Here is a 26,033-nt window from a genome sequence, read left to right on the forward strand (position 1 = left end):
GACCACCGGCAAATTGAACAAATCCCTTTTCTGCATGTATGGGGCAGCTGTATGTTACCACTGAGAGGGAGATGTATGAAGCAGTGAAATGAGTGAAGTAAGCCACTGGAGACGTTGCCTATGGCAACCAAATCAGCTTTGAAGCAACATTTAGAAAGCACATTCTATAAAAGGATAGTAGCAGCTGATTGGTTGCCATGGGCAACTTCTCCACTGGTACACACTTCTCCACTCATTTTAGTGCTTCAAATATGTACCCCTAAGTTACAAGGCACCGCATCCCAAATCCCCCAATAATATAAGTCTGTTCCCTCTGTATGGCAATGTGATATTGCCGCGGTGCAGCATTGCATTCTAGCTGCATGTGCACCTACCTCTAACTCCCGCCCCCATCTCTATACGGCTACTGTGAGGAGCTCTGCTAAAGCAATTTACAGAGGATGATAATGTCAGGGGCCGCCTGGGAAAGATGGGGTCGTTAGTAAATGTTTATTATTATACTTTGGGTATGGCGTCACATACTATGTTACAATGACGCCACGGTAACATGGCAGCTAATGTACGCCTACTTGTGTGGTAAAAGCTGCCAAACGCAGAACTTTAATATGAACAATAAGCAGATGCAGCCTCCAGCATTGCTCTGGGAGACCCTTTATATTACAGGTTTTACATTTAAAGATACCTCAGCAACTTTAAAAAACCAGGGAAATCCCTGTGACCTGCTCTGTTCCAGGCATGTGAACTCTGTATAACCTTGTAAGCAGACACTATAGAGAAGCAGAGAAGGCATCTCCACCCAGCTGATAAAGTAGTAGGTGTGGGCGCCAGAGGCTCTTGTTAAAGCTTTGCAGAGTATTATACCATATTACAGGAAGTGAATAATCAGCATTATCACTCCCATTCTATATTTCTGTCCAGACACACCAGTGAGATTTACACATTCTCCAAACTTCCCCCCCCATCAGTACATCTTCCTGTCCCAGGAGCGATACCTGGACAATGCTGTCTGGTATCAAGAACTATACAGACTTACTACTGGGATCAATGCCTTTCCAGAAAACAATTCAATGTATAAGTTATTCATATAATGAGAAGAAAGTCGGTATGACCGGAAGTGCTATTTACTGTCCATTTCTCTTGTTAAAGAATGGATTATGGTGGGATTAGTGTTAGAATATTGTCTATTTAGATGTAAACCAGTGGTTCTCAAACTCGGTCCTCAGGACCCCACACAGGTCACGTTTTCCCATGTCACCCGGCAGCTGCGCTGTGTATCACCAACTGTCACATTTAAAAATTCTACAGGTGACCTGCAAAACATGAACCGTGTGGGGTCTTGAGGACCGAGTTTGAGAACCTGTGATGTAAACTAATACAACACAGGAGGTAAAACGGTTAGAGGAATCCTACATAATAAAAGGCTGACGCGTCTCCTCACCTCTACGGGGGGAATTCAAGTTTTTTGTGTGCACCGACAGCCACTAGATGCCACATGATGAAGCAATTCAAGTGTTGCTCCGTTCAGGCGCGTACATTACTGTTAGGTTGTAGCGTCATTTTGGTAGCCTGGTAACTAGTGATCTATAAAGCAGTGATTATCACAATAGGGCAGGGACCCATACTGTACATCAGCAATCACAAACAGATTCACAGATTCTGTTTTTTTCCTCACAGATTCCGATTATTTTTTAGCTGGAATCAGCAATCGGACAGCCCCATCCACTGCCAATTTTTTTTGCCAATGTATCTCCAAAATGCCAAATTTCCGCCATTGATTGCTGATTTTCCTTTTAACACTTTAAATATACATCTCAAATAAATATCAACCTATAAAAAGGGCCAGAAGATAAGACTGGATGGTAAGAATTGCATTCAATATGCAGAAAACAAGGAACTGTATTATGTTACAGGTCCATACGGAGATGTATTGGGACTTTTCCGGAAACAATTTAATCTGGGACTGAGCTTAGAACATAGGGACAGTTGCTACGAATGCAATGATTGGCCAATAACTGCAATCTGTGCAATCTCTTCTTACCTACCATGATGTAAGAAGTCATCTGAGATCTCCCTGTATAATAACTACCTGCAAATACACCTTGCTATAAGATCACAGAATTAATGATTTGCATAAAACATTTATCTGATTTAATATAGTCATCAATGTCATCCTATAATTAGTGGAGAAGAGGGTTAGCAGTAATATTACTTCTAAACTGTAGTGAATAAAAAAAATAAGAATTTACTTACCGATAATTCTATTTCTCGGAGTCCGTAGTGGATGCTGGGGTTCCTGAAAGGACCATGGGGAATAGCGGCTCCGCAGGAGACAGGGCACAAAAAGTAAAGCTTTACGATCAGGTGGTGTGCACTGGCTCCTCCCCCTATGACCCTCCTCCAAGCCTCAGTTAGGATACTGTGCCCGGACGAGCGTACACAATAAGGAAGGATTTATGAATCCCGGGTAAGACTCATACCAGCCACACCAATCACACTGTACAACCTGTGATCTGAACCCAGTTAACAGTATGATAACAGCGGAGCCTCTGAAAAGATGGCTCACAACAAATAATAACCCGATTTTTGTAACTATGTACAAGTAATGCAGATAATCCGCACTTGGGATGGGCGCCCAGCATCCACTACGGACTCCGAGAAATAGAATTATCGGTAAGTAAATTCTTATTTTCTCTATCGTCCTAGTGGATGCTGGGGTTCCTGAAAGGACCATGGGGATTATACCAAAGCTCCCAAACGGGCGGGAGAGTGCGGATGACTCTGCAGCACCGAATGAGAGAACTCCAGGTCCTCCTTAGCCAGGGTATCAAATTTGTAGGATTTTACAAACGTGTTTGCCCCTGACTAAATAGCCGCTCGGCAAAGTTGTAAAGCCGAGACCCCTCGGGCAGCCGCCCAAGATGAGCATACCTTCCTTGTGGAATGGGCATTTACATATTTTGGCTGTGGCAGGCCTGCCACAGAATGTGCAAGCTGAATTGTATTACACATCCAACTAGCAAAAGTCTGCTTAGAAGCAAGAGCACCCAGTTTGTTGGGTGCATACAGGATAACAGCAAGTCAGTTTTCCTGACTCCAGCCGTCCTGGAACCTATATTTTCAGGGATCTGAACACATCTAGCAACTTGGAGTCCTCCAAGTCCCTAGTAGGCGCAAGACACCACAATAAGCTGGTTCAGGTGAAACACTGACACCACCTTAGGGAGAGAACTGGGGACGAGTCCGCAGCTCTGCCCTGTCCGAATGGACAAACAGATATGGGCTTTTTTGAGAAAAAAAACCACCAATTTGACACTCGCCTGGTCCAGGCCAGGTCCAAGAGCATGTTCACTTTTCATGTGAGATGCTTCAAATCCACAGATTTGACTGGTTTTAAACCAATGTGTTTTGAGGAATCCCAGAACTACGTTGAGATCCCACAGTGCCACTGGAGGCACAAAAGGGGGTTGTATATGCAATACTCCCTTGACAAACTTCTGGACTTCAGGAACTGAAGCCAATTCTTTCTGGAAGAAAAATCGACAGGGCCGAAATTTGAACCTTAATGGACCCCAATTTGAGGCCCATAGACACTCCTGTTTGCAGGAAATGCAGGAATCGACCGAGTTGAAATTTCTTCGTGGGGCCTTCCTGGCCTCACACCACGCAACATATTTTCGCCACATGTGGTGATAATGTTGTGCGGTCACCTCCTTTCTGGCTTTGACCAGGGTAGGAATGACCTCTTCCTGAATGCCTTTTCCCTTAGGATCCGGCGTTCCACCGCCATGCCGTCAAACGCAGCCGCGGTAAGTCTTGGAACAGACATGGTACTTGCTGAAACAAGTCCCTCCTTAGCGGCAGAGGCCATAAGTCCTCTGTGAGCATCTCTTGAAGTTCCGGGTACCAAGTCCTTCTTGGCCAATCCGGAGCCATGAGTATAGTTCTTACTCCTCTACGTCTTATAATTCTCAGTACCTTAGGTATGAAAAGCAGAGGATGGAACACATACACCGACTGGTACACCCACGGTGTTACCAGAACGTCCACAGCTATTGCCTGAGGGTCTCTTAACCTGGCGCAATACCTGTCCCGTTTTTTGTTCAGACGGGACGCCATCATGTCCACCTTTGGTAATTCCCAACGGTTTACAATCATGTGGAAAACTTCCCCATGAAGTTCCCACTCTGCCGGGTGGAGGTCGTGCCTACTGAGGAAGTCTGCTTCCCAGTTTCCATTCCCGGAATGAAACACTGCTGACAGTGCTATCACATGATTTTCCGCCCAGCGAAAAGTCCTTGCAGTTTTTGCCACTGCCCTCCTGCTTCTTGTGCCGCCCTGTCTATTTACGTGGGCGACTGCCGTGATGTTTTATCCCACTGGATCAATACCGGCTGACCTTGAAGCAGAGGTCTTGCTAAGCTTAGAGCATTGTAAATTGCCCTTAGCTCCGGTATATTTATGTGGAGAAAAATCTCCAGACTTGATCACACTCCCTGGAAATTTTTTCCTTGTGTGACTGCTCCCCAGCCTCTCGGGCTGGCCTCCGTGGTCACCAACATCCAAAACTGAATGCCGAATCTGCGGCCCTCTAGAAGATGAGCACTCTGTAACCACCACAGGAGAGACACCCTTGTCCTTGGATATAGGGTTATCCGCTGATGCATCTTAAGATGCGATCCGGACCATTTGTCCAGCAGATCCCACTGAAAAGTTCTTGCATGAAATCTGCCGACTGGAATTGCTTCGAAGGAAGTCACCATTTTTTTACCATGGCCCTTGTGCAATGATGCACTGATTTTAGGAGGTTCCTGACTAGCTCGGATAACTCCCTGGCTTTCTCTTCCGGGAGAAACACCTTTTTCTGGACTGTGTCCAGAATCATCCCTAAGCACAGGAGACTTGTTGTCGGGATCAGCTGCGATTTTGGAATATTTAGAATCCACCCCTGCTGTTGTAACAGTATCCGAGATAGTGCTACTCCGACCTCCAACTGTTCCCTGGACTTTGCCCTTATCAGGAGATCGTCCAAGTAAGGGATAATTAAGACGCCTTTTCTTCGAAGAACCACCATCATTTCGGCCATTACCTTGGTAAAGACCCGGGGTGCCGTAGACAATCCAAACGGCAGCGTCTGAAACTGATAGTGACAGTTCTGTACCACGAACCTGAGGTACCCTTAGTGATCAGGGCAAATTTGGGACATGGAGGTAAGCATCCCTGATGTCTCGGGACACCATATAGTCCCCTTCTTCCCGGTTCGTTATCACTGCTCTGAGTGACTCCATCTTGATTTGAACCTTTGTAAGTGTTCAAATTTTTTTAGATTTAGAATAGGTCTCACCTAGCCTTCTGGCTTCAGTACCACAATATAGTGTGGAATAATACCCCTTTTCTTGTTGTAGGAGGGGTAATTTAATTATCACCTGCTGGGAATACAGCTCGTGAATTTTTTCCCATACTGCCTCCTTGTCGGAGGGAGACCTTGGTAAAGCAGACTTCAGGAGCCTGCGCAGGGGAAACGTCTCGACATTCCAATCTGTACCCCTGGGATACTACTTGTAGGATCCAGGGGTCCTGTACGGTCTCAGCGTCATGCTGAGAGCTTGTCAGAAGCGGTGGAACGCTTCTGTTCCTGGGAATGGGCTGCCTGCTGCAGTCTTCTTCCCTTTCCTCTATCCCTGGGCAGATATGACTCTTATAGGGACGAAAGGACTGAAGCTGAAAAGACGGTGTCTTTTTCTGCAGAGATGTGACTTAGGGTAAAAACGGTGGATTTTCCAGCAGTTGCCGTGGCCACCAGGTCCGATGGACCGACCCCAAATAACTCCTCTTCCTTTATACGGCAATACACCTTTGTGCCGTTTGGAATCTGCATCACCTGACCACTGTCGTGTCCATAAACATCTTCTGGCAGATATGGACATCGCACTTACTCTTGATGCCAGAGTGCAAATATCCCTCTGTGCATCTCGCATATATAGAAATGCATCCTTAAATGCTCTATAGTCAATAAAATACTGTCCCTGTCAAGGGTATCAATATTTTTAGTCAGGGAATCCGACCAAGCCACCCCAGCTCTGCACATCCAGGCTGAGGCGATCGCTGGTCGCAGTATAACACCAGTATGTGTGTATATACTTTTTATGATATTTTCCAGCCTCCTGTCAGCTGGCTCCTTGAGGACGGCCCTATCTATAGACGGTACCGCCACTTGCTCTGATAAGCGTGTGAGCGCCTTATCCACCCTAAGGGGTGTTTCCCAACGCGCCCTAACTTCTGGCGGGAAAGGGTATACCGCCCATATTTTCTATCGGGGGGAACCCACGCATCATCACACACTTCATTTAATTTATCTGATTCAGGAAAAACTACGGTAGTTTTTTCACATCCCACATAATACCCTCTTTTGTGGTACTTGTAGTATCAGAAATATGTAACACCTCCTTCATTGCCCTTAACGTGTGGCCCTAATAAGGAATACGTTTGTTTATTCACCGTCGACACTGGATTCAGTGTCCCTGTCTGTGTCGACCGACTAAAGTAAACGGGCGTTTTAAAACCCCTGACGGTGTTTTTGAGACGTCTGGACCGGTACTAATTGTTTGTCGGCCGTCTCATGTCGTCAACCGACCTTGGCGCGTGTTGACATTATCACGTAATTCCCTAAATAAGCCATCCATTCTGGTGTCGACTCCCTAGAGAGTGACATCACCATTACAGGCAATTGCTCCGCCTCCTCACCAACATCGTCCTCATACATGTCGACACACACGTACCGACACACAGCACACACACAGGGAATGCTCTGATAGAGGACAGGACCTACTAGCCCTTTGGAGAGACAGAGGGAGAGTTTGCCAGCACACACCAAAAACGCTATAATTATATAGGGACAACCTTATATAAGTGTTTTCCCTTATAGCATCTTTTTTATATATTTCTAACGCCAAATTAGTGCCCCCCCTCTCTGTTTTAACCCTGTTTCTGTAGTGCAGTGCAGGGGAGAGCCTGGGAGCCTTCCCTCCAGCCTTTCTGTGAGGGAAAATGGCGCTGTGTGCTGAGGAGATAGGCCCCGCCCCTTTTTCGGCGGCCTCGTCTCCCGCTCTTAACGGATTCTGGCAGGGGTTAAATATCTCCATATAGCCCCCGGAGGCTATATGTGAGGTATTTTTAGCCAAAAATAGGTTTTCATTGCCTCCCAGGGCGCCCCCCTCCCAGCGCCCTGCACCCTCAGTGACTGCCGTGTGAAGTGTGCTGAGAGGAAATGGCGCACAGCTGCAGTGCTGTGCGCTACCTTAAGAAGACTGAGGAGTCTTCATGCCGCCGATTCTGGACCTTCTTCTTGTTTCAGCATCTGCAAGGGGGCCGGCGGCGAGGCTCCGGTGACCATCCAGGCTGTACCTGTGATCGTCCCTCTGGAGCTAATGTCCAGTAGCCAAAGAAGCCAATCCATCCTGCACGCAGGTGAGTTCACTTCTTCTCCCCTAAGTCCCTCGTTGCAGTGATCCTGTTGCCAGCAGGACTCACTGTAAAATAAAAAACCTAAGCTAAACTTTTCTAAGCAGCTCTTTAGGAGAGCCACCTAGATTGCACCCTTCTCGGCCGGGCACAAAAATCTAACTGAGGCTTGGAGGAGGGTCATAGGGGGAGGAGCCAGTGCACACCACCTGATCCTAAAGCTTTACTTTTTGTGCCCTGTCTCCTGCGGAGCCGCTATTCCCCATGGTCCTTTCAGGAACCCCAGCATCCACTAGGACGATAGAGAAAAGAAAAAAAAGAATACAAACCTGACAATGTATTTTGCTTAATAATTCATAAATGTACATTTTAAAGTAATCTGCTGATATCTAGCATACAACATTCTTCCTTTAAAAAAGGCAATAAACATTATTTTCCCTGACAGGCCTGATGTTTTCCCTGACAGGTGTGATGTTTTCTAGTTAGTGTTGACATCTGTTTTTCCTGAAAGGTCTGATGTTTTCTAGTTAGTGGTGACATATGTTTTCCCTGAGAGGTCTGATGTTTTCTAGTTAGTGGTGACATCTGTTGTGAGATGATGACCAGTTATACGGAATTATATTGTGTATTTGTCCTGCTATGTGGCAGTGCCAAAATAATACCCTCTGTGTCACCCCTGTCTGTCTGCCCCTCCCCTTTAGATTGTAAGCTCTCACGAGCAGGGCCCTCTCCCCTCATGTGCTTTTCTTTCTCTCACTCCTATTATCATCTCCTCAATATTGCCTGCAGTGACACCTAATCCTTGGTTTCTGCCGCACTGCTGCTTATTTGGGTATTATTTTTAGGTTTGTACACCATGTCTGCTTCGCAGCACTGAGCTCATGGGTTCGATTCCCACCATGACCCTAATTGTGTGGAGTTTGTATATTCTCCCTGTACTTGCGTGGGTTTCCTCCCACAATCCAAAAATATACTGGTAGGTTAATTGGTTCCCAACAAAATTAACCCTGGCGTGAATGTGTGTACATGTGGTAGGGTATATAGATTGTAAACTCCACTGGGGCAGGGACTGATGTGAATGGCCAAATATTCTCTGTAAAGCGCTGCTGAATATGTGTGCGCTATATAAATAACTGGTAATAAATAATAAATGTCCATGTCCTGCAACGTTCTTCTGTATGTATATTGTAGGCCAGGCATGTTCAAACTGCGGCCCTCCAGCTGTTGAGAAACTACACATCCCAGCATGCCCTGACACAGCTTTAGCATTCTCTGACAGCAAAACTGTGTCAGGGTATGCTGGGATATGTAGTTTCACAACAGCTGGAGGGCAGCAGTTTGGACATGCCTGTTGTAGGTGATGTGGAACCCTTGCGGAATCCTATAAAGGATAATAATTATGACGACGATGTAAAGATCCTGCTGTACCAATAATACCGATTAGTGAGTCAAAGCACAACGGATATTACACACCAGTTTCTTGGAAGACGTTTGCACGCAGCGGCTGAAAGTGCAGCTCACAGATCAGTGACTGGGAGAGAGCAGAGAGAACACAAAACAGGATCTGAAAGGGCTGCACAGATCTGTAATTGCATACTGGTTGCAGGACTACAGAGCATATCTCCCATGGTGAGAGACATGCACGCCTAATCCAGCAACCTGCAGAACACAAGTAGAGAGGAGAGGGCTGTATCACCCTTACCTGCCCCAGGGGTGGGACGCACACACCTGTACTGTCTACACTAGATGCTGAGCTCTCTCTTTTAGTATAAAGATGTAACTAGATGAGAGTGGCACAGTATCTGTCTGGCTGTTATTGCCCTTTACAAGTTACAATAAGTTACTTTACATAACGTCTGCTCAGTGGATCCTTAATTTAAGGCCTTTGCTAATGGACAGCGGAGAGTGCTCAGGAAAGGCAAGTGTAAGACCAACACGTTACTACCAGCCCCAGGGCAATTGCCTGGGGCACATCACCACATCCCGGTGGCGGCAGCCGTCTGACTCTTGTGTCCACGCACGGACAGCACTTGCGAAAGCAAAAAACATGTCCCTAATCCGGAAACCATTTACAGAGAAATGCTGCTGACACACAATTTTCCCCATGATCTGGAATGCAGATTTTTTTACGATGTGCCGTTTCCATTCGGAGGCCTGATTATTACTTCTTTTCTGGAAAGCCGGCTGGCGGCGGTACAGAGAGAATTTGATATTACACGGGAAAAGGGTAAGAAAAGCAGAAACCCAAGACATGGCTTGTGCATACTTTCCAGTGTCGAGGCTGGAGCGGTGTTTATACACCATCCTGTATTTTTACCCAAGGTGTCAGAAACACATTTAAATGTTCTTTTACGTCGTGCCAAGAAGAGATGTAAAATGAAACAAGCGTTTCTCCTTGAGTTGTCGGGTAACGCTTACAAATTGTCAATGGTGGGGGATGTATTATTGTGGCCTAATTAAAGAATGGCTCATTTTGTAAGAACAGGCTAAAAATCTAGAAGAAGCCATTTATCTCTTTGCATGACGGAACAAGTCAAGTGACTTGAACGGAGACTTAAGTAATAACCCTGGAATGAAGACAGCATTAGGATGAACTTAATAAAGTGGACAGGTCCTGAAAACACAGCGGGCGCATCCATCACTTCGAATGAACTAGTGATGATCTGACCCGGAAGTAACGGTCACGCGAGCGCCGGAACCCGGAAGAGGTAGCAGCTCCAGCTGTCAGGACCATAAGTCGACATTTCATTACGGTTGGTTCTATATCGGAGGGGCTGAAGGGACCTTGTGACGTATTGAGGGGAGGAGCTACGTCACCAGGGGGAGGAGCTACGGGCGAACAGGGTACCCGAAAAGTACCCTCGCGGGCTCGCTTCGCTCGCCACGCTTCGGGCACGGTGGCTCGCTCCGCTCCGCTCACCACCTAATTACTAAAGGTAATAGTTGGTGGCGTGGATAGTAGAGGAACTATCCCGCTAGCCTAGCTCCTCCCCCTTGCGTCGTAACTCCTCCCCCTTACGGAAAAGGTCCCTTAGCCCACTTGATTCTAGCATCTACCATTTCATTACTGCCTACATAATGCATACTGACATGGTCAATGTTGATATTCTCGTGTCAACATTATTAATGTCAACATATCGGAACCAACCCCTGAGAATAAAGATGAATATATAGAAGCTGATGCAGAGCTGAACGATCCGCTGTCTGTTCGACATGGCCACACAGTTACATGTTTCCAGGTGTATCTTTTGCCCCAAGAATAGGCTGGTTCAAGTTTGCAGATGAAGATGACTAGCAGGAAGCAAAGGTATGTATAGGAGTTGGACGGAACCCTCGTGGGTGTATTAAACATTGGTGGCTTATTCAGGAGCTGCAGCAGACCCTGCAACGATCAACACTGATGCAATGCTCTGCAAAAGAAATTACAATACACAATATGCAATCGTCGTGCTCATAGCCTGCTGTGAAAATGGACTATGAGAAACGGGTATATAATATAATAGTACATAATAGAAAAACAAAACTATTACCATAAACCCCAATGGCTTCCACTCAAGAGACATGCATACATCTGCAATCGTTTCAACTGTACTAGCTGGTGACATATTACGGAAGGTCCTAGCACTCACATCTTATGGAGTAAATGTTATCTGTAGTATCACCCCGTTCTCTCTGCGAGTTGCTGTGATCTATCGTCCGCCTGTAACACACCAACAATTCCATGAACAATTCTCTGCCTGGCTCCCTCATTTCTTGTCCTCTGAAATCCCTGTCGTCACCATGGGTATCGCAACACCCCAAAGACCATACACATTCTACTTGCGCATCCAAGACTATCGCCTCTAACCTCCACTTTCTGCCTCTCCTAGTGGACTCACTCTTCTATTTATTGTGATGGCCACTGCCTTGATAGTGTATTGTTTAGACTATGATCAGTGTCAGAACTCTAGCAAACCATTACCTCAGATCGTCTTAAGCTCTCCACGATTACTTTCACCTCTGCTGTGATCACTCTACCAGGCCTCCTGATCTTCCCAAAGATCTCATATTAATGGTCTACAACTGTCCACCTCTCTGCCACAGCCTTCTCTACCAAATCCCCACCTTCTTCTCTCATGACAATGCTGGTGTCACCTTCTAGCCAAACTCTAGCAACAAGCTTTGATGGTGAGTCTCAGCTACCTTCTTCATCTACCTCAATGTCAACCACGGCACAAAAGCTGAAACCCCGCATAATAGAATGTCATTGGCAAAAAGCTCATACTTCTATTGACCTTCTTCACACTTACAGCTATTTATCACTCCTGTTGAAATGCTTTAGACACAACCAAACAGACATACTAATGCCCCGATTTATCAAGCTTTGGAGAGTGATAAATTGCAAAAGTACCAGCCAATCAGCTTCTAACAGCCATGTTACAGGCTGTGTTTGAAAAACAACAGTTAGGAGCCGATTGGTTGGTAGTTTGTCACCGTGTAATTTATCACTCTCCAAGGCTTGATAAATCTGGGCATTAAAGTTCTAACATGTGCTCAGGCTTCTAACCACAAACACCTTTTTTAAATCTCTCCTCAGTGCTCCCACCCCAAACCATCCGAATACTATCAGTTCCCTAGATCTTGCTATCTACTTCAAGATCCAGATGTGATAGAATTTTGTCACTCTCGCGTCTAGGTCTTGGAGAGTCGTTCTGCTATATAAAGAATATCTGTCAGCTCCATTGTAAGGGTCTCCAGGCAATGATGTGCCGTGACAATCATTTACAGTCACCGCAAAGATCAATTACAGGCAGGAAAATATCAATTTGGCAGCAGAACCAGATGAAATTCTTTCCAGCAGGATCAAGTGCAGAACCAAAAGGGAATCCGGCCGAGAATTGTGACCAATCGAAATTTGTGTCAATTAAGAGTTAAAATAACTGGAAATAATTACAATAAAAATTCCTCTTAACTCAGTTACCTTATATAAAAGATATCCGAATACCATTCACTAACATATAAGCTTCCATACGTTGATAGGTTTGACATTATATATGCATTTGATCTAGATCTGAGAACAAGAAGGGGGTTCGGCTCCACCACAATCTTATCTAAAATATAACAAGCTCCTGAATATTATAAATATAATTATACTATTAATAGCTCTTACATAAGTTAAGATGGATTCGCACTGTGCCCCGATACCTGGGTTGATTTTTTTCTTACTGTCCACCTCTAAAACCACAGCTGAGTGCTGAGGGCTCACTCACTTCTGTCTACAGCCGCCAGTTCCTCTACCCACGGTGCCAGTGTCCCAGTCTGCACACAGCTGGCAGAGATGTCCCGAGCGGGCTATGATGAACTTACTGTGCCACGTGAACTACAAGTCCTATCATGCCCTGGCAGCGGTACAGCAGTTACAGAGAGCCAAAGGCTGCCCAAGTTGCAGGGCTACACAGAGCATAAACAGTAGTAGCGTTTGCCAATGGTGACTTGTGTCAGCGAGCAGCGATTGGGCAACAGTCAGCAGTCGCTCGTTAGAGAAGAGGCGTCTGTCATTTGTACTCGAGGAGATAAAGATTTCACAACAAGGGGATTAAATCAATATATGTTGCGGTCACAAGTTTAAAAGACTAAAGTGCTAGGTGACTGATTTCTAGTCATTGTTTTCACATGCAACAATATATTGATTTGTGAATGTTGCAGCTCAGAAAGGGCACACACGGGTGGTAAGGCTATTACACAGAGACTGGCGGGTGACGTGAGTGACCGTAACAGGCTCGGCAGGTGACACGTGGCAGGAAAACGGCCCGATGTTACTATTTATATTACTAGAACATAAATGTAGCAAGTAGGAACTCTGAACACAAACAAAAGCAGAGCTACAACCAATAGGGAGACAGAATAATAGAATTCTGTTACATTTACACAGGGGATTGTCTCACAATTTATCCAATCAGCCAGCACCTGCTCTGCGGAGGAGTAACTTCCTGTCTGTAATTCTCCGACACACGGGCACTGCACTAACAGTCTGTCCCAGACATACCTGCATCGTGTTCACAATAAGACATCTCACAGTATGTTCCTTCTCCATCTGCTCTCCAGTTTACACGCTCATAGACACAGCAAGGCAATGTGATCATTTCTATACATTATTAATGCCGTGTGCACGTAGAAGTCTGAATATTTATGCAAAGTACAGCTCTCCTGACACCAAGGTGGTAAGTAGACTAGCCCTAATACCCAACCCCCCTAACCCTCCTTACCCGCAGCCTAACCAGATCCCCAACCCCCCCCCTCTCCGCAGCCTAAACCTAAAGCCGGGATCCCAGCGCAGGGATAGTGATGCATGTTGGGATCCCGGCGCCGGCATTCTGAGTAGTGTCGAGATTCCAGTGTTGGAATTTTGACTGCCGGTATCGCGACCGGGTTCCCTTCAATATAAAAGTGGTCCTTTGCTGTGTGAGGACTTCCTGATAAAAGCGGTCCTTTGAGGTGTGAGGACTTCCCGATAAAAGCGGTCCTTTGAGGTGTGAGGACTTCCCAATAAAAGCGGTCCTTTGAGGTGTGAGGACTTCCCGATAAAAGCGGTCCTTTGAGGTGTGAGGACTTCCAGATAAAAATGGTCCTTTGAGATGTGAGGACTTCCCGATAAAAGCGGTCCTTTGAGGTGTGAGGACTTCCCGATAAAAGCGGTCCTTTGCTGTGTGAGGACTTCCCGATAAAAGCGGTCCTTTGAGGTGTGAGGACTTCAAAATAAAAGCAGTCCTTTGAGGTGTGAGGACTTCCCGATAAAAGCGGTCCTTTGCTGTGTGAGGACTTCCCAATAAAAGCGGTCCTTTGAGGTGTGAGGACTTCCCGATAAAAGCGGTCCTTTGCTGTGTGAGGACTTCCCGATAAAAGCGGTCCTTTGAGGTGTGAGGACTTCCCGATAAAAGCGGTCCTTTGAGGTGTGAGGACTTCCCGATAAAAGCGGTCCTTTGAGGTGTGAGGACTTCCCGATAAAAGCGGTCCTTTGAGGTGTGAGGACTTCCCGATAAAAGTGGTCTTTTGAGGTGTGAGGACTTCCCGATAAAAGCGGTCCTTTGAGGTGTGAGGACTTCCCGATAAAAGCGGTCCTTTGAGGTGTGAGGACATCCCGATAAAAGCGGTCCTTTGCTGTGTGATGACTTCCCGATAAAAGCGGTCCTTTGAGGTGTGAGGACTTCCCAATAAAAGCAGTCCCTTTGCGGTGTGAGGACTTCCCAATAAAAGCGGTCCTTTGCAGTGTGAGGACTTCCCGATAAGAGCGGTCCTTTGAAGTATGAGGACTTTCTGATAAGAGCGGTCCTTTGAAGTGTGAGGACTTTCCAATAAGAGCGGTCCTTTGAAATGTAAGGACTTCCCGATAAGAGTGGTCCTTTGAAGTGTGAGGACTTCCCGATAAGAGTGGTCCTTTAAGGTGTGAGGACTTCTCGATAACAGCAGTGCTTTGCGGTGTGAGGACTTCCCGATAACAGTGGTCCTTTGCGGTGTGAGGACTTTCAGGTTAATGACGAGGTGGGGAGAACACTGGGAGGGAGCCTATCGGATTCCTCTCGGGGATTTATGAGTAAAGAAGCCCATCTTGGGTATAAGCTCCGAAATGTTTCGCTTTCTGGGGTTTGACACATACAGGAATTGTGGTCAAACCTCCGAAAACTGCAGGTTTGACCACATTTTTGTGTCAGTACATCCCACCTTGAGCCACTTAAGTGGCCAAAAGATAATCACCACATATTGTTATTGGGCATTTTAGTGCTATTGTCCCGGGAGCTCTGTCATCTGGCGAGGACACTACAGGTCCCCATATGAACCAAAGTGATCTCGCTGACTGGAAAATAACACTGTTGCTCTGTGCAGGACCAGATAACAATGGGACGGGTGGGACTACAGCTCCAGGCCTCCACGTCAAAAAAGGGCCCATCATCCATCACCGGGTCAGCCTCAGACACAGTAAGAGGGGGCATTATCACTATTTATTCTGCTGCCCAGGTAAAGGACATAAAGACACTATACTCTCAATGCAGAGGGCAGAGCGATGCCATCCACTACGCATGAAGCCTGGCCTGCAATGCACAGAAGGAAGGCAGGAAGACAACCCTGAGGAGGTAGAAGTAGCTGGAGATCACGCAACCTGATCTGAAGGTGAACAACTGATTCAACATGTGGCCCCAATCAATCCCGTCTAGTAACAGAAAATAAAAATGAAATCAATCCAAAATGACAGAAAGAGCCGCTATCGCTCAAAGTCCACATATCTGGTTGAACGTTCCCCTTAATGAAATGTATATTTCCACCCTAAATATATTTATTAAACAAAACAGAAACCATCAGCTCCCAACTGATATAGCTGGCGTCTGGGGAAGTGTTCTCCGTTCTCACAGCGCTATCTCCTGACTGCTCTTCAAAAGGCTCAGATAAGACTCCAGACCCTGCGGCCCTGCGTCTCTCACACTTCATGTCCTCCCAGCTGCAGATAGCAGCACAGACCCTGGGACCCAGCGGCCTGGCTTCCACATCTCCACTGGCCGGGCCTTTATTTGGCAGCTCATTAAAATATCCATAATGGTTCTCAAATAACAGCAACGTCTTTATTCATAGAGAATCCCGGGAAACTGTACCTGCCCTCTAATATAGGGCGTTTGCACAGCACCACTTCTCTGTATGCAATTCTCGGCGCACGCTGTCATTGGTTATACTGTAAAGGGTAAAAGGTCGCACCGCGTAACTACGGTTATTTTACGCTCCTATAGAATCTACACAAATAACAAATCTGATGAATATTTTTCTCTGTATTATCATAACTCCCAACAGTGTTCCCGGGTATAGTTACCACGACGACACGCCACGACAACTGGTGCGTGCCATGTCTACAGGGGTCGGGACTTCTGAGGTTGCGGAAGTTTTGCACCTTAATGGAATGTTAGTAAATGGCCGCTTCTGTGTTTGTCTATACGCTGTGGGCTAATCCTATATTTATGAGGATGCTTCCTGTGCATTTACTAGGCATTAGTGACATCCTCATGAATGAGAAGCAGCCTGTCGGTTCACTAGGAAATAGTGATATCACTATGATGCCTCGTGTCTCAATGTCATCAGTAATTCCCAGTACCACTAACAGGAAGCATTCTTGTGAGGTAAGATTGCTACATCCAGCAAAATGGCTGAACCCTGCATTCCTACTGAGAGGTGACGGACACTGCGGTAATTTACCTGAAGCAGATCAGAACCTGGGAATATTAAGCTGGTAATAGGTCTGCACCCTTTGTAGTGATTCTGGGTATACAGTGTGATTAAGCAAGGCTTGTGGCCACTGCGGACACACTACACCCACACAATTAGCTGTAGCGTGAAGAAGTGGTAACAATTGAGGCTATTTCGTAAGGGCTATACAAAAACTATATATAGTACGTGGAATAGAGACAACTAAATATAGGAAAACACAGAAACAGGTGACAGTCAGGAGGGGGTGGGAGAGTAGCAGCACTTTGCTGGCCATTCACACCTCATCTCAGAGCTGTATAACACATATAGCAGTGATTTGGGGAAGGACATTATAAGCACTAACATGGTAAAATAAAGGTAAAACGAGATTTACAAGTGTCGCAGAGAACGTGAGAGGAGGCACGGGAATAAATGTGCCAAAGGTTTCTTACCTGCACTAGCCAAGGGGCATTAGAGGGGGCGTCAAGGGGTAATACGGGCTGAGGGCCTAATACAGACCCAATCACCGCAACAGCAGCGATCGCAGCCTGAAACCCTTTGTGTAGTGCACAAGCGCAGTGGCCGCACTGCGCGTGCGCACACAATGAGATGCGAAAGCATCTCACTGCTGCGATCGCCTCTGCCGGATTGACAGGCAGTGGCGGTCACGGGAGGGGAGGTACCAGCGGCGTTTCAACGCCGTTGAGGGAGCGCGGTCCGGACAACGCAGGTGTATCTGGGGCGGACCGCAGAGGCTGCGTAATGTCACACGCAGCCGTTGCAACCCAAAACATACGGGGCGGACTAGCCCTGTGTTGGGTGTTCCCGCATGTTAGAGATTCTGATCTTAGATCATAGATGGGCTAATTTTAGCACATCTACAATCTGCTCTGAATTAGGACCCGAGTCTCCCATATTGGAAACGCTTGGGACCAGAAGGCTTTTGGATTTTCCCGTAGTTTGGAATATTTGCATAGCATACGGAGATATCTTGGGGATTGTGACGATGGGGCTCGGATATAATATGTCAGGGCGGGTGTGTACCGCTGGTAACCAGCGACAAGTGTGACATCACGTATGACTGCTGGATGCTATTCTTGTTGCTGCACTGTCCAGTAAAGCTGGATTTATGTGCCGCTTCCATTAAGAACAAAGACTTGCCTTCACAAATACCAGAGTGGCCTCTTAAACGCTCCCCATTAAACAAGCTGGAGCACGTAGGTACAAGACAGAAGTATCCGCAGTTGTCGCTGATAACTTGAGATCTCAGTTACTATCGGTGCCCCACTCTGTGTGACATTATCTGAGGCACAATGTAATATTGGGGAAGGGGGTAACGGTGGTCAGGGGTCCTCCTGTCATAGGATGGAAAATACACACATAAATACCTACTGCCTCTTCATAACGGACAATCCTGTACATTATCAGACTATTGTATATAACCTTGTAGACAGATGCAGATGGGAAATAAAACTATGCCGATAAAACCATACAGTAGTAAAGTGTGCACATTGTCCTATGTGAGACTTCACATGATTTACATTTACTGCGTAGTAAAGTACGAGCTATTGTTCCCTGGATACTATTGGTACTATACTGTGTATCATGTGGGAACTTGTATTTTTTTGTTATCAGATGTGGACTCAAACACCTATCCTCAAATCGCCCCATATAGCCCTGTATTGCGAGCAGCAGACTATGTCACCAAGCTGCAACATTTGGCCTGATTGAGATGTGGAGGGAGGAGCTATCGCTGCTGCTTACACGGAAGCAGCAGTGACAGCACTAATACGGTGTCAAAGTCGAAAAATATCACGATGCATATGCCTTGTACTAAACCCTCATGCACATGCCCGCTGCGCGTTCGCACACTCTGCCGTGCGTGCACATATCCGCAATTTGCGTAAAGATCGCTCCGGCGATCACGCGCGTGGTATGGCCATTTACGGTAGAGTTTGTAAGCGTCTAGCGTGCGACTCGATTGTAGCATATTTAACCCATATAGTGTGTTTTGTAGTAAATATTCCCCTAGACAATGTCAGCAAGTATGTTTAGTTTAAACTGTTCCTGGACAGAGGGATTCCTCTTTGCATGATAGGAAGGGTCAGATAAAGGTTGAAAGGTGGTGTCTAGTATCCAGCTGTAGGATATTTTAAGGGTAACATTTCGGTGTTAGTTAGAAAAGGATCGTTCGCTCCTGCGTATAGTTATGTACAAATGTAGTTTATGAACATTAACTGTATTTGCTGTAAATTACACATGCGGCGGGAATCCTGAGGATACCTCCCACCTGAGCAGTTGGGGAAAGACACAGCCCACCTTTTCAAATCCACCTATGACCTTTGCTATAATGTAGAGACACATTCCTGTGTCCAATGAACAATGAGATTACAAGGTACCATTGTATTGTGAATGTATGTTGTGCTATATAAAGACCACCATTGCCTGGCCAGACACTCACTCTCTCTGAAGGCTTTCTCCCTGAATGCTGAGGACTGGATCCAGGTCGCGCATGCGAATCATCCCCACGTATGTATTATTCTCTGTAGCCATTTTGTTCGCCATTTATGTTCTCATTTGATCGCTCTTGTTTGCAATTGTTCGCCATTGTTCACATTATGTTCTGTTATTCTGTTTAGATTTCTATGTTAGTTTGTAGTGTATAACTTGTATTGTGTTTCCCTTTTTCTCTAAACCATCCACGGCGGTGTTAGAGCTGCTGTGGTTTTTAAATCCAAACCAGGTCTTGTGTTTTCACTGTTTACTGCAAAGGGCTTTTCTTAGCGTCTCAATCGCTCAAACAGCATACACATTGTTAAGGTTTTTAAGCGTTACACCATTGTAGTATCTGACTACTAAGGTTTAGAGAATCAGAATATTCTTACTGTGTTTTATTAATAAGGTTTACTGCGTATCATTCTGTGAGCGTCTGCGCCGCTCGTGTCTCACTCTCACGGCGCAGTGTCCGCTACGCCAATAGGATAGCAGTACGGTACTCGGTACGCCTATAGCGTGCTTGATACGGAGCGTGAATCCGTGAGCGTACGTGTCGATCGTGCGCTGCGCCTACGGCCTAGCGTCTGTTACGCTAAGTGCGTACCCCTACGGTACTCAGTACGCAAATAGCGTACTCAGTCTGTAATAGTGTATAGCTTTATGTTTAATGGTAATAATTGACATTATCAACGGTAATGCAGCAGGGGGCGCCACAGCTCCTGCTGCATTACTCATGCGTGCTGTGTCAGATCATGTGCGACACCACCGGCTGGCTGTGTGACCCCATGGGGTCACGGCATCAGACTGTCAAATCACTGACGATCTGCGTCTGGCGTCGCACACCAGTACTGCACATGAAGTTTGGTCATTGACGGCATGTGCCGCACTAGTGTTGGGAATTGAATCAGGCCCCATGTGTCCCGCCAGTGGCTCTTTCACAAAATATGGGCCGTATTTGCATCAATGATGAGTACAATGCAGGGGTGGCAGTGCATGCAGCTGCTGTGTGGGACTCAGACTCTAACCTGAGTTAGGCCTAACCTGTGGCTTTATGCCTGGCACACTGTAAGTGACTTAGTATGTGGCTACGATGCAAGTAAACCGCTAAATCTGGAAAAAGTAAAAAATTCCAGGAATTGCTACTGTAGCGGAACGTCTACGTCGCACCATGTGTCTCTCGTCGCATGGCGCAAACAGGAGAGGTATGTGAGGACACCTCTGGAGACGCTTGTTAAGATACATGTGGTGTGCAGACTATTAGTACAATGTTAAAGTACTGTATACCCGAACCTAAAAACAGAACCTCCCCAACTCTTAAGCTCCTTTAGGTTTCAAGCCACAGGCGCTGATAGCTATGTGTAGCAACCGGGAACACTGGTGATGGCAGGAAACACAAATGGCAGCATGAGTTTCTACTTGAGCTTGTAGTATGGATTCCTCAACGCCGTGGTGGAGTAAATGAACTAGCACATGCTCAGCCCTACACAATGCATGTGATGTATGCGACTGCAGCTTTCTGGACTTGGCGTCAAACTACCGTATGTTAGAGCCAGTGGGAATGGAGGGAAGCCTGGCATACTGGCCGGCAGTAGGTCAGCCCACACTTACCCTGAGCCTGTCTTTGGGTAGTGCAACAGCTCCTTGTTTGATGACTTCCAGGACCCGTTCTACGGAGAGATCGGCTCCGGCCTGCTCCAGACGAGAGCTGAAGTAGCAGATGACCTAGAACAGAAATCAGATGAGACTGAGTTGGAGAACCAAGACAGTGGCTGACGGTGTGTGTAAATTATAATCAAACTCTTTAACTTATCTGCATAATCAATACATAACTCACAACGGGGCGGTTTGCTCTGGAATGATGGCTTCTCCAGCGTTTGCCCACCGAGTAGGCTTAATATATGTGCCCCACTGTAAACACTTCTGGGTGGTGCCTGCTCCCCTCATCACTGTGCCAGGGCTGGCAGAGGGGACAGGTACCAGCTCAGCAGAAACAGACAGGGCAGATATATCCATACACACATCTGATAAACGAGGACACAGGAAATGGCATGGGCATACACTTTATTTCTATGTAGAAGACATGTCAATGAAGAATGCTAGAATGTGCTTTAACGTGATATCCCGCAGCCGCTCACGGAACGCTGCGCTCGCTGTTTCTGGTAACAGAAATGTCTGTTTTGTGCTGGAGAATAAATAAAACAATATAATAAGAGCTGTGACAAGCTGCAGGCTGCGCCAGCCAGACAGGTACAAGGAGCACTTAGGAAAGTGCGCCCAGTACGGGTTAGGTTCAGGGAACGACTCGTCACGCGGCACCTTGTACCAGCTCTCGGCTTGATCTGCAGAGTCAACAGCCCTCCTGCACTCAGCCAGGAGCAGCGTGTAACATTTCAAAGCAGAGGCAGGCCAGACGGGCTGGGTTTCCTCTGCCACCACCACCACTGCCATTCTGTAGCAACATCCTCACCCGTGGTTTCTACCAAACTCTACATGAAAGGGGGCTGAAGCATTTCCCAGATTCATCTGTCTGCTGTGGTTTTCTGCTAAATAAAGAACGTTTGAACCTATTTTCTGCACTGCAGGAGGCTCAGGACCAACTGAATTATACACAAACAGTAAAATATGGATGTGGTCATTATTTGTGATGCGTTTCCCTACTCTGGCATGGTGACAATGTACAGCGTGCGCAAAACTTCATTTCCTAGCTGGGCACACTGTATTACTGCAGCACTCCGTATCACTCACTGATCTGTAATAATGCACTAGTTGGACAGTTCACGCTGGTAACGCTTCGGGTCCCCTTTCATCATTGGTGACTCACATTACCAGCTCGTTCCTTGGCGTTGTGTGGCTGGATTGTGCTGTGAGGTAATGCAGATGGCTGCAAACCTCACACACCGATGAGAAATCATGGGAGAGAGATCATAAGGATTGAGCACATTTATGTTCTCATCAAACGGAGCAGCGCAGGGCATTATGGGGAAATTGCGCCATGTATTATGCGGTGCGCCTCACCAGCCAGCGATGCATCCCTTGTTAAACATCAACGTCTGTAAATATGAAAAATATTTAATAATAATTACCTCAGAGTACTGCAATATTAGGGGGTGTGGCAGCCATCTTGAATGGTATTTCTATGTAATCATTCACATCAGTCCCTGCACCATTGGAGCTTACAGTCTAAATTCCTTACCACACATGTCACACACTAGGGTCTATTTTTGTCAGAAGAACATTAATTAACTTATCAGCAACTTAATGGACTGTGTGGGCTACAAACGTAGCACCATGGAGATACTGCAATGGCTGGACTGGAACCCATGACTCCAGGGCTGTGAGGCATTCATATAATGTTATTCTGCCACTTAGGCCAAGCCAGCCTCTAATTAGATGCCAGTTCCCAGTAGACTGTGTGCAATGCCAACATCCTGACTGAGTTGTGATGCTAGTACCAAGTCATTCTATCACTAGGTGCAATGCCAGTGGCTAAATTAGTTTGAGTGCAGTACCCAGAGAAGCTCTCACTGGAGGCAATGCCAGTGCTCAGCAAAGCTTTCACTAGGCGGGTATCAGTCCCAAACAGGCTCTCGGGTGCAATGCCAGTCTAGAGCCAGGCTCTCGGGTGCAATGCCAGTACAGAGCCAGGCTCCTGGGTGCAGTGCCAGGCTCTCAGGTGCAGTGCCAGTCTAGAGCCAGGCTCTCAGGTGCAGTGCCAGTCTAGAGCCAGGCTCTCAGGTGCAGTGCCAGTCTAGAGCCAGGCTCTCAGGTACAGTGCCAGTCTAGAGCCAGGCTCTCAGGTGCAGTGCCAGTCTAGAGCCAGGCTCTCAGGTGCAGTGCCAGTCTAGAGCCAGGCTCTCAGGTGCAGTGCCAGTCTAGAGCCAGGCTCTCGGGTGCAATGCCAGTACAGAGCCATGCTCCCGGGTGCAATGCCAGTACAGAGCCAGGCTCCTGGGTGCAGTGCCAGTCTAGAGCCAGGCTCTCAGGTGCAGTGCCAGTCTAGAGCCAGGCTCTCAGGTGCAGTGCCAGTCTAGAGCCAGGCTCTCAGGTGCAGTGCCAGTCTAGAGCCAGGCTCTCAGGTGCAGTGCCAGTCTAGAGCCAGGCTCTCAGGATCCAATGCCAGTAGAGAGCCAGGCTCTTGGGTGCAGTGCCAGTCTAGAGCCAGGCTCTCAGGTGCAGTGCCAGTCTAGAGCCAGGCTCTCAGGTGCAATGCCAGTACAGAGCCAGGCTCCTGGGTGCAATGCCAGTACAGAGCCAGGCTCCTGGGTGCAGTGCCAGTCTAAAGCCAGGCTCTCAGGTGCAGTGCCAGTCTAGAGCCAGGCTCTCAGGTGCAGTGCCAGTCTAGAGCCAGGCTCTCAGGTGCAGTGCCAGTCTAGAGCCAGGCTCTCAGGTGCAGTGCCAGTCTAGAGCCAGGCTCTCAGGTGCAGTGCCAGTCTAGAGCCAGGCTCTCAGGATCCAATGCCAGTAGAGAGCCAGGCTCTTGGGTGCAATGTCAGTATAGAGCCAGGCTCTCTAGTGCAATGCCAGTGCCCAGCCAGCCGCACAGGTGCAATGCCTGTATAGGGCCAGACTCTCAGGTGCAATACCAGTACCTAGCCAGCCACACAGGTGCAATGCCTGTGCACTGACTCATACCAGTCTCTACTGAGATCGGGGTCAGAATTCCCTAAAATGTGCCGCACCAACAATACTATATGCACCATTTAACGTTCCATAAAAAAATGGAAAAGACTAAGTATTATTTTCCTTCAAAAGTAAAAAACAAGGAGAGGAAAAGGATCAGAGAGGCCAGAACACAACGCCACATTACATACAGTACAGGGACCATCCTAAACTGTGTTTGTTTTCCTGCTCGCCTGTCAGATGGACCTGCAGATACATGGTAGATTAGTGTGAGGAGTAGACCTCAGACAGCCACAGAGGCTGGCAGGAGAGGGCACTTCATACGCCTGTCTGTACTCATTTGGCGTGACAGCAAACACACAAACCAGAGTAATACTGCTTCATTCAATCCCAATATAGTAAAAGGAATACCATCACGGTCATGTAACCCACTGGTTTCCTGTCTTTACATACCCAGTGGGCGCAGGCACATCTAATCCACTTACACACACACTATATTACGTTCTTCTTTACAAGCCTTTTTCTTGTGCTTAAAATTCATTTTTCTGTAATCCTGCATATTAATTAAATTATTTTATGATTGACAGGCAAAAAATGCAGCATGCAGCGTTCTCTGTACACAGCATAATGCTAGCATCACTGAGTGTTATCCCAACTCACCTACAGCGGTCTGCGCCACGGGGCACCTGGCGTCTCTTCTCCTGGCATCAATGCCTGGAGAATATACCAAGTGAGCGAGCCTGGATCTTAGCTGACTGTGGTTCATCTAGTCACGTAACGGTGCTGTGATACACATCCAGTACAGCTCATTCTGTATACATACTGCGCCTTGGACTACCGTATAATAAAGCTAAAACATGACCTTACGTGAGTATACAGTAATGGGAATGAAAAGTACATATATATGAATTTGCTTTTATAAACCGAGATCTCACCAAATAAGAAAAACGCACTAAAGTTCATCTTTCTACACAACAGCCTATACTGCAAGCACAGTAACACCGCAGCCTATGCTGTAAGCACAGTAACACCGCAGCCTATGCTGCCAGCACAGTAACACCGCAGCCTATGCTGCAAGCACAGTAACACCGCAGCCTATGCTGCAAGCACAGTAACACCGCAGCCTATGCTGCAAGCACAGTAACACCGCAGCCTATGCTGCAAGCACAGTAACACCGCAGCCTATGCTGCAAGCACAGTAACACCGCAGCCTATGCTGCAAGCACAGTAACACTGCAGCCTATGCTGCCAGCACAGTAACACCGCAGCCTATGCTGCAAGCACAGTAACACCGCAGCCTATGCTGCAAGCACAGTAACACCGCAGCCTATGCTGCAAGCACAGTAACACCGCAGCCTATGCTGTAAGCACAGTAACACCGCAGCCTATGCTGCAAGCACAGTAACACCGCAGCCTATGCTGCAAGCACAGTAACACCGCAGCCTATGCTGTAAGCACAGTAACACCGCAGCCTATGCTGCAAGCACAGTAACACCGCAGCCTATGCTGCAAGCACAGTAACACTGCAGCCTATGCTGCAAGCACAGTAACACCGCAGCCTATGCTGTAAGCACAGTAACACCGCAGCCTATGCTGCAAGCACAGTAACACCGCAGCCTATGCTGCAAGCACAGTAACACCGCAGCCTATGCTGCAAGCACAGTAACACCGCAACCTATGCTGTAAGCACAGTAACACCGCAGTCTATGCTGCAAGCACAGTAACACTGCAGCCTATGCTGCAAGCACAGTAACACCGCAGCCTATGCTGCAAGCACAGTAACACCGCAGCCTATGCTGCAAGCACAGTAACACCGCAGCCTATGCTGCAAGCACAGTAACACTGCAGCCTATGCTGCCAGCACAGTAACACCGCAGCCTATGCTGCAAGCACAGTAACACCGCAGCCTATGCTGCAAGCACAGTAACACCGCAGTCTATGCTGCAAGCACAGTAACACCACAGCCTATGCTGCCAGCACAGTAACACCGCAGCCTATGCTGCAAGCACAGTAACACCGCAGTCTATGCTGCAAGCACAGTAACACCGCAGCCTATGCTGCAAGCACAGTAACACCGCAGCCTATGCTGCAAGCACAGTAACACCACAGCCTATGCTGCCAGCACAGTAACACCGCTGCCTATGCTGCCAGCACAGTAACACCACAGCCTATGCTACCAGCACAGTAACACCGCAGCCTATGCTGCCAGCACAGTAACACCGCAGCCTATGCTGCAAGCACAGTAACACCGCAGC

At 47.2% G+C, this 26,033-nt stretch overlaps 1 protein-coding gene across 1 annotated transcript in view; it reads right to left on the bottom strand.

Moving 5' to 3' along the window:
• Positions 1 to 26,033, bottom strand: part of DYM (dymeclin) — a 532,360-nt gene that overhangs the window by 71,930 nt on the left and 434,397 nt on the right. The window contains exon 15 of the mRNA XM_063958471.1: positions 20,767 to 20,880. Within this exon, the coding sequence (XP_063814541.1) occupies positions 20,767 to 20,880 (114 nt within the window). The remainder of the gene's footprint in view (positions 1 to 20,766; positions 20,881 to 26,033) is intronic.

Source organism: Pseudophryne corroboree, chromosome 1 (genome assembly GCF_028390025.1).
Source record: "Pseudophryne corroboree isolate aPseCor3 chromosome 1, aPseCor3.hap2, whole genome shotgun sequence".
Lineage (NCBI taxonomy): Eukaryota > Metazoa > Chordata > Amphibia > Anura > Myobatrachidae > Pseudophryne > Pseudophryne corroboree.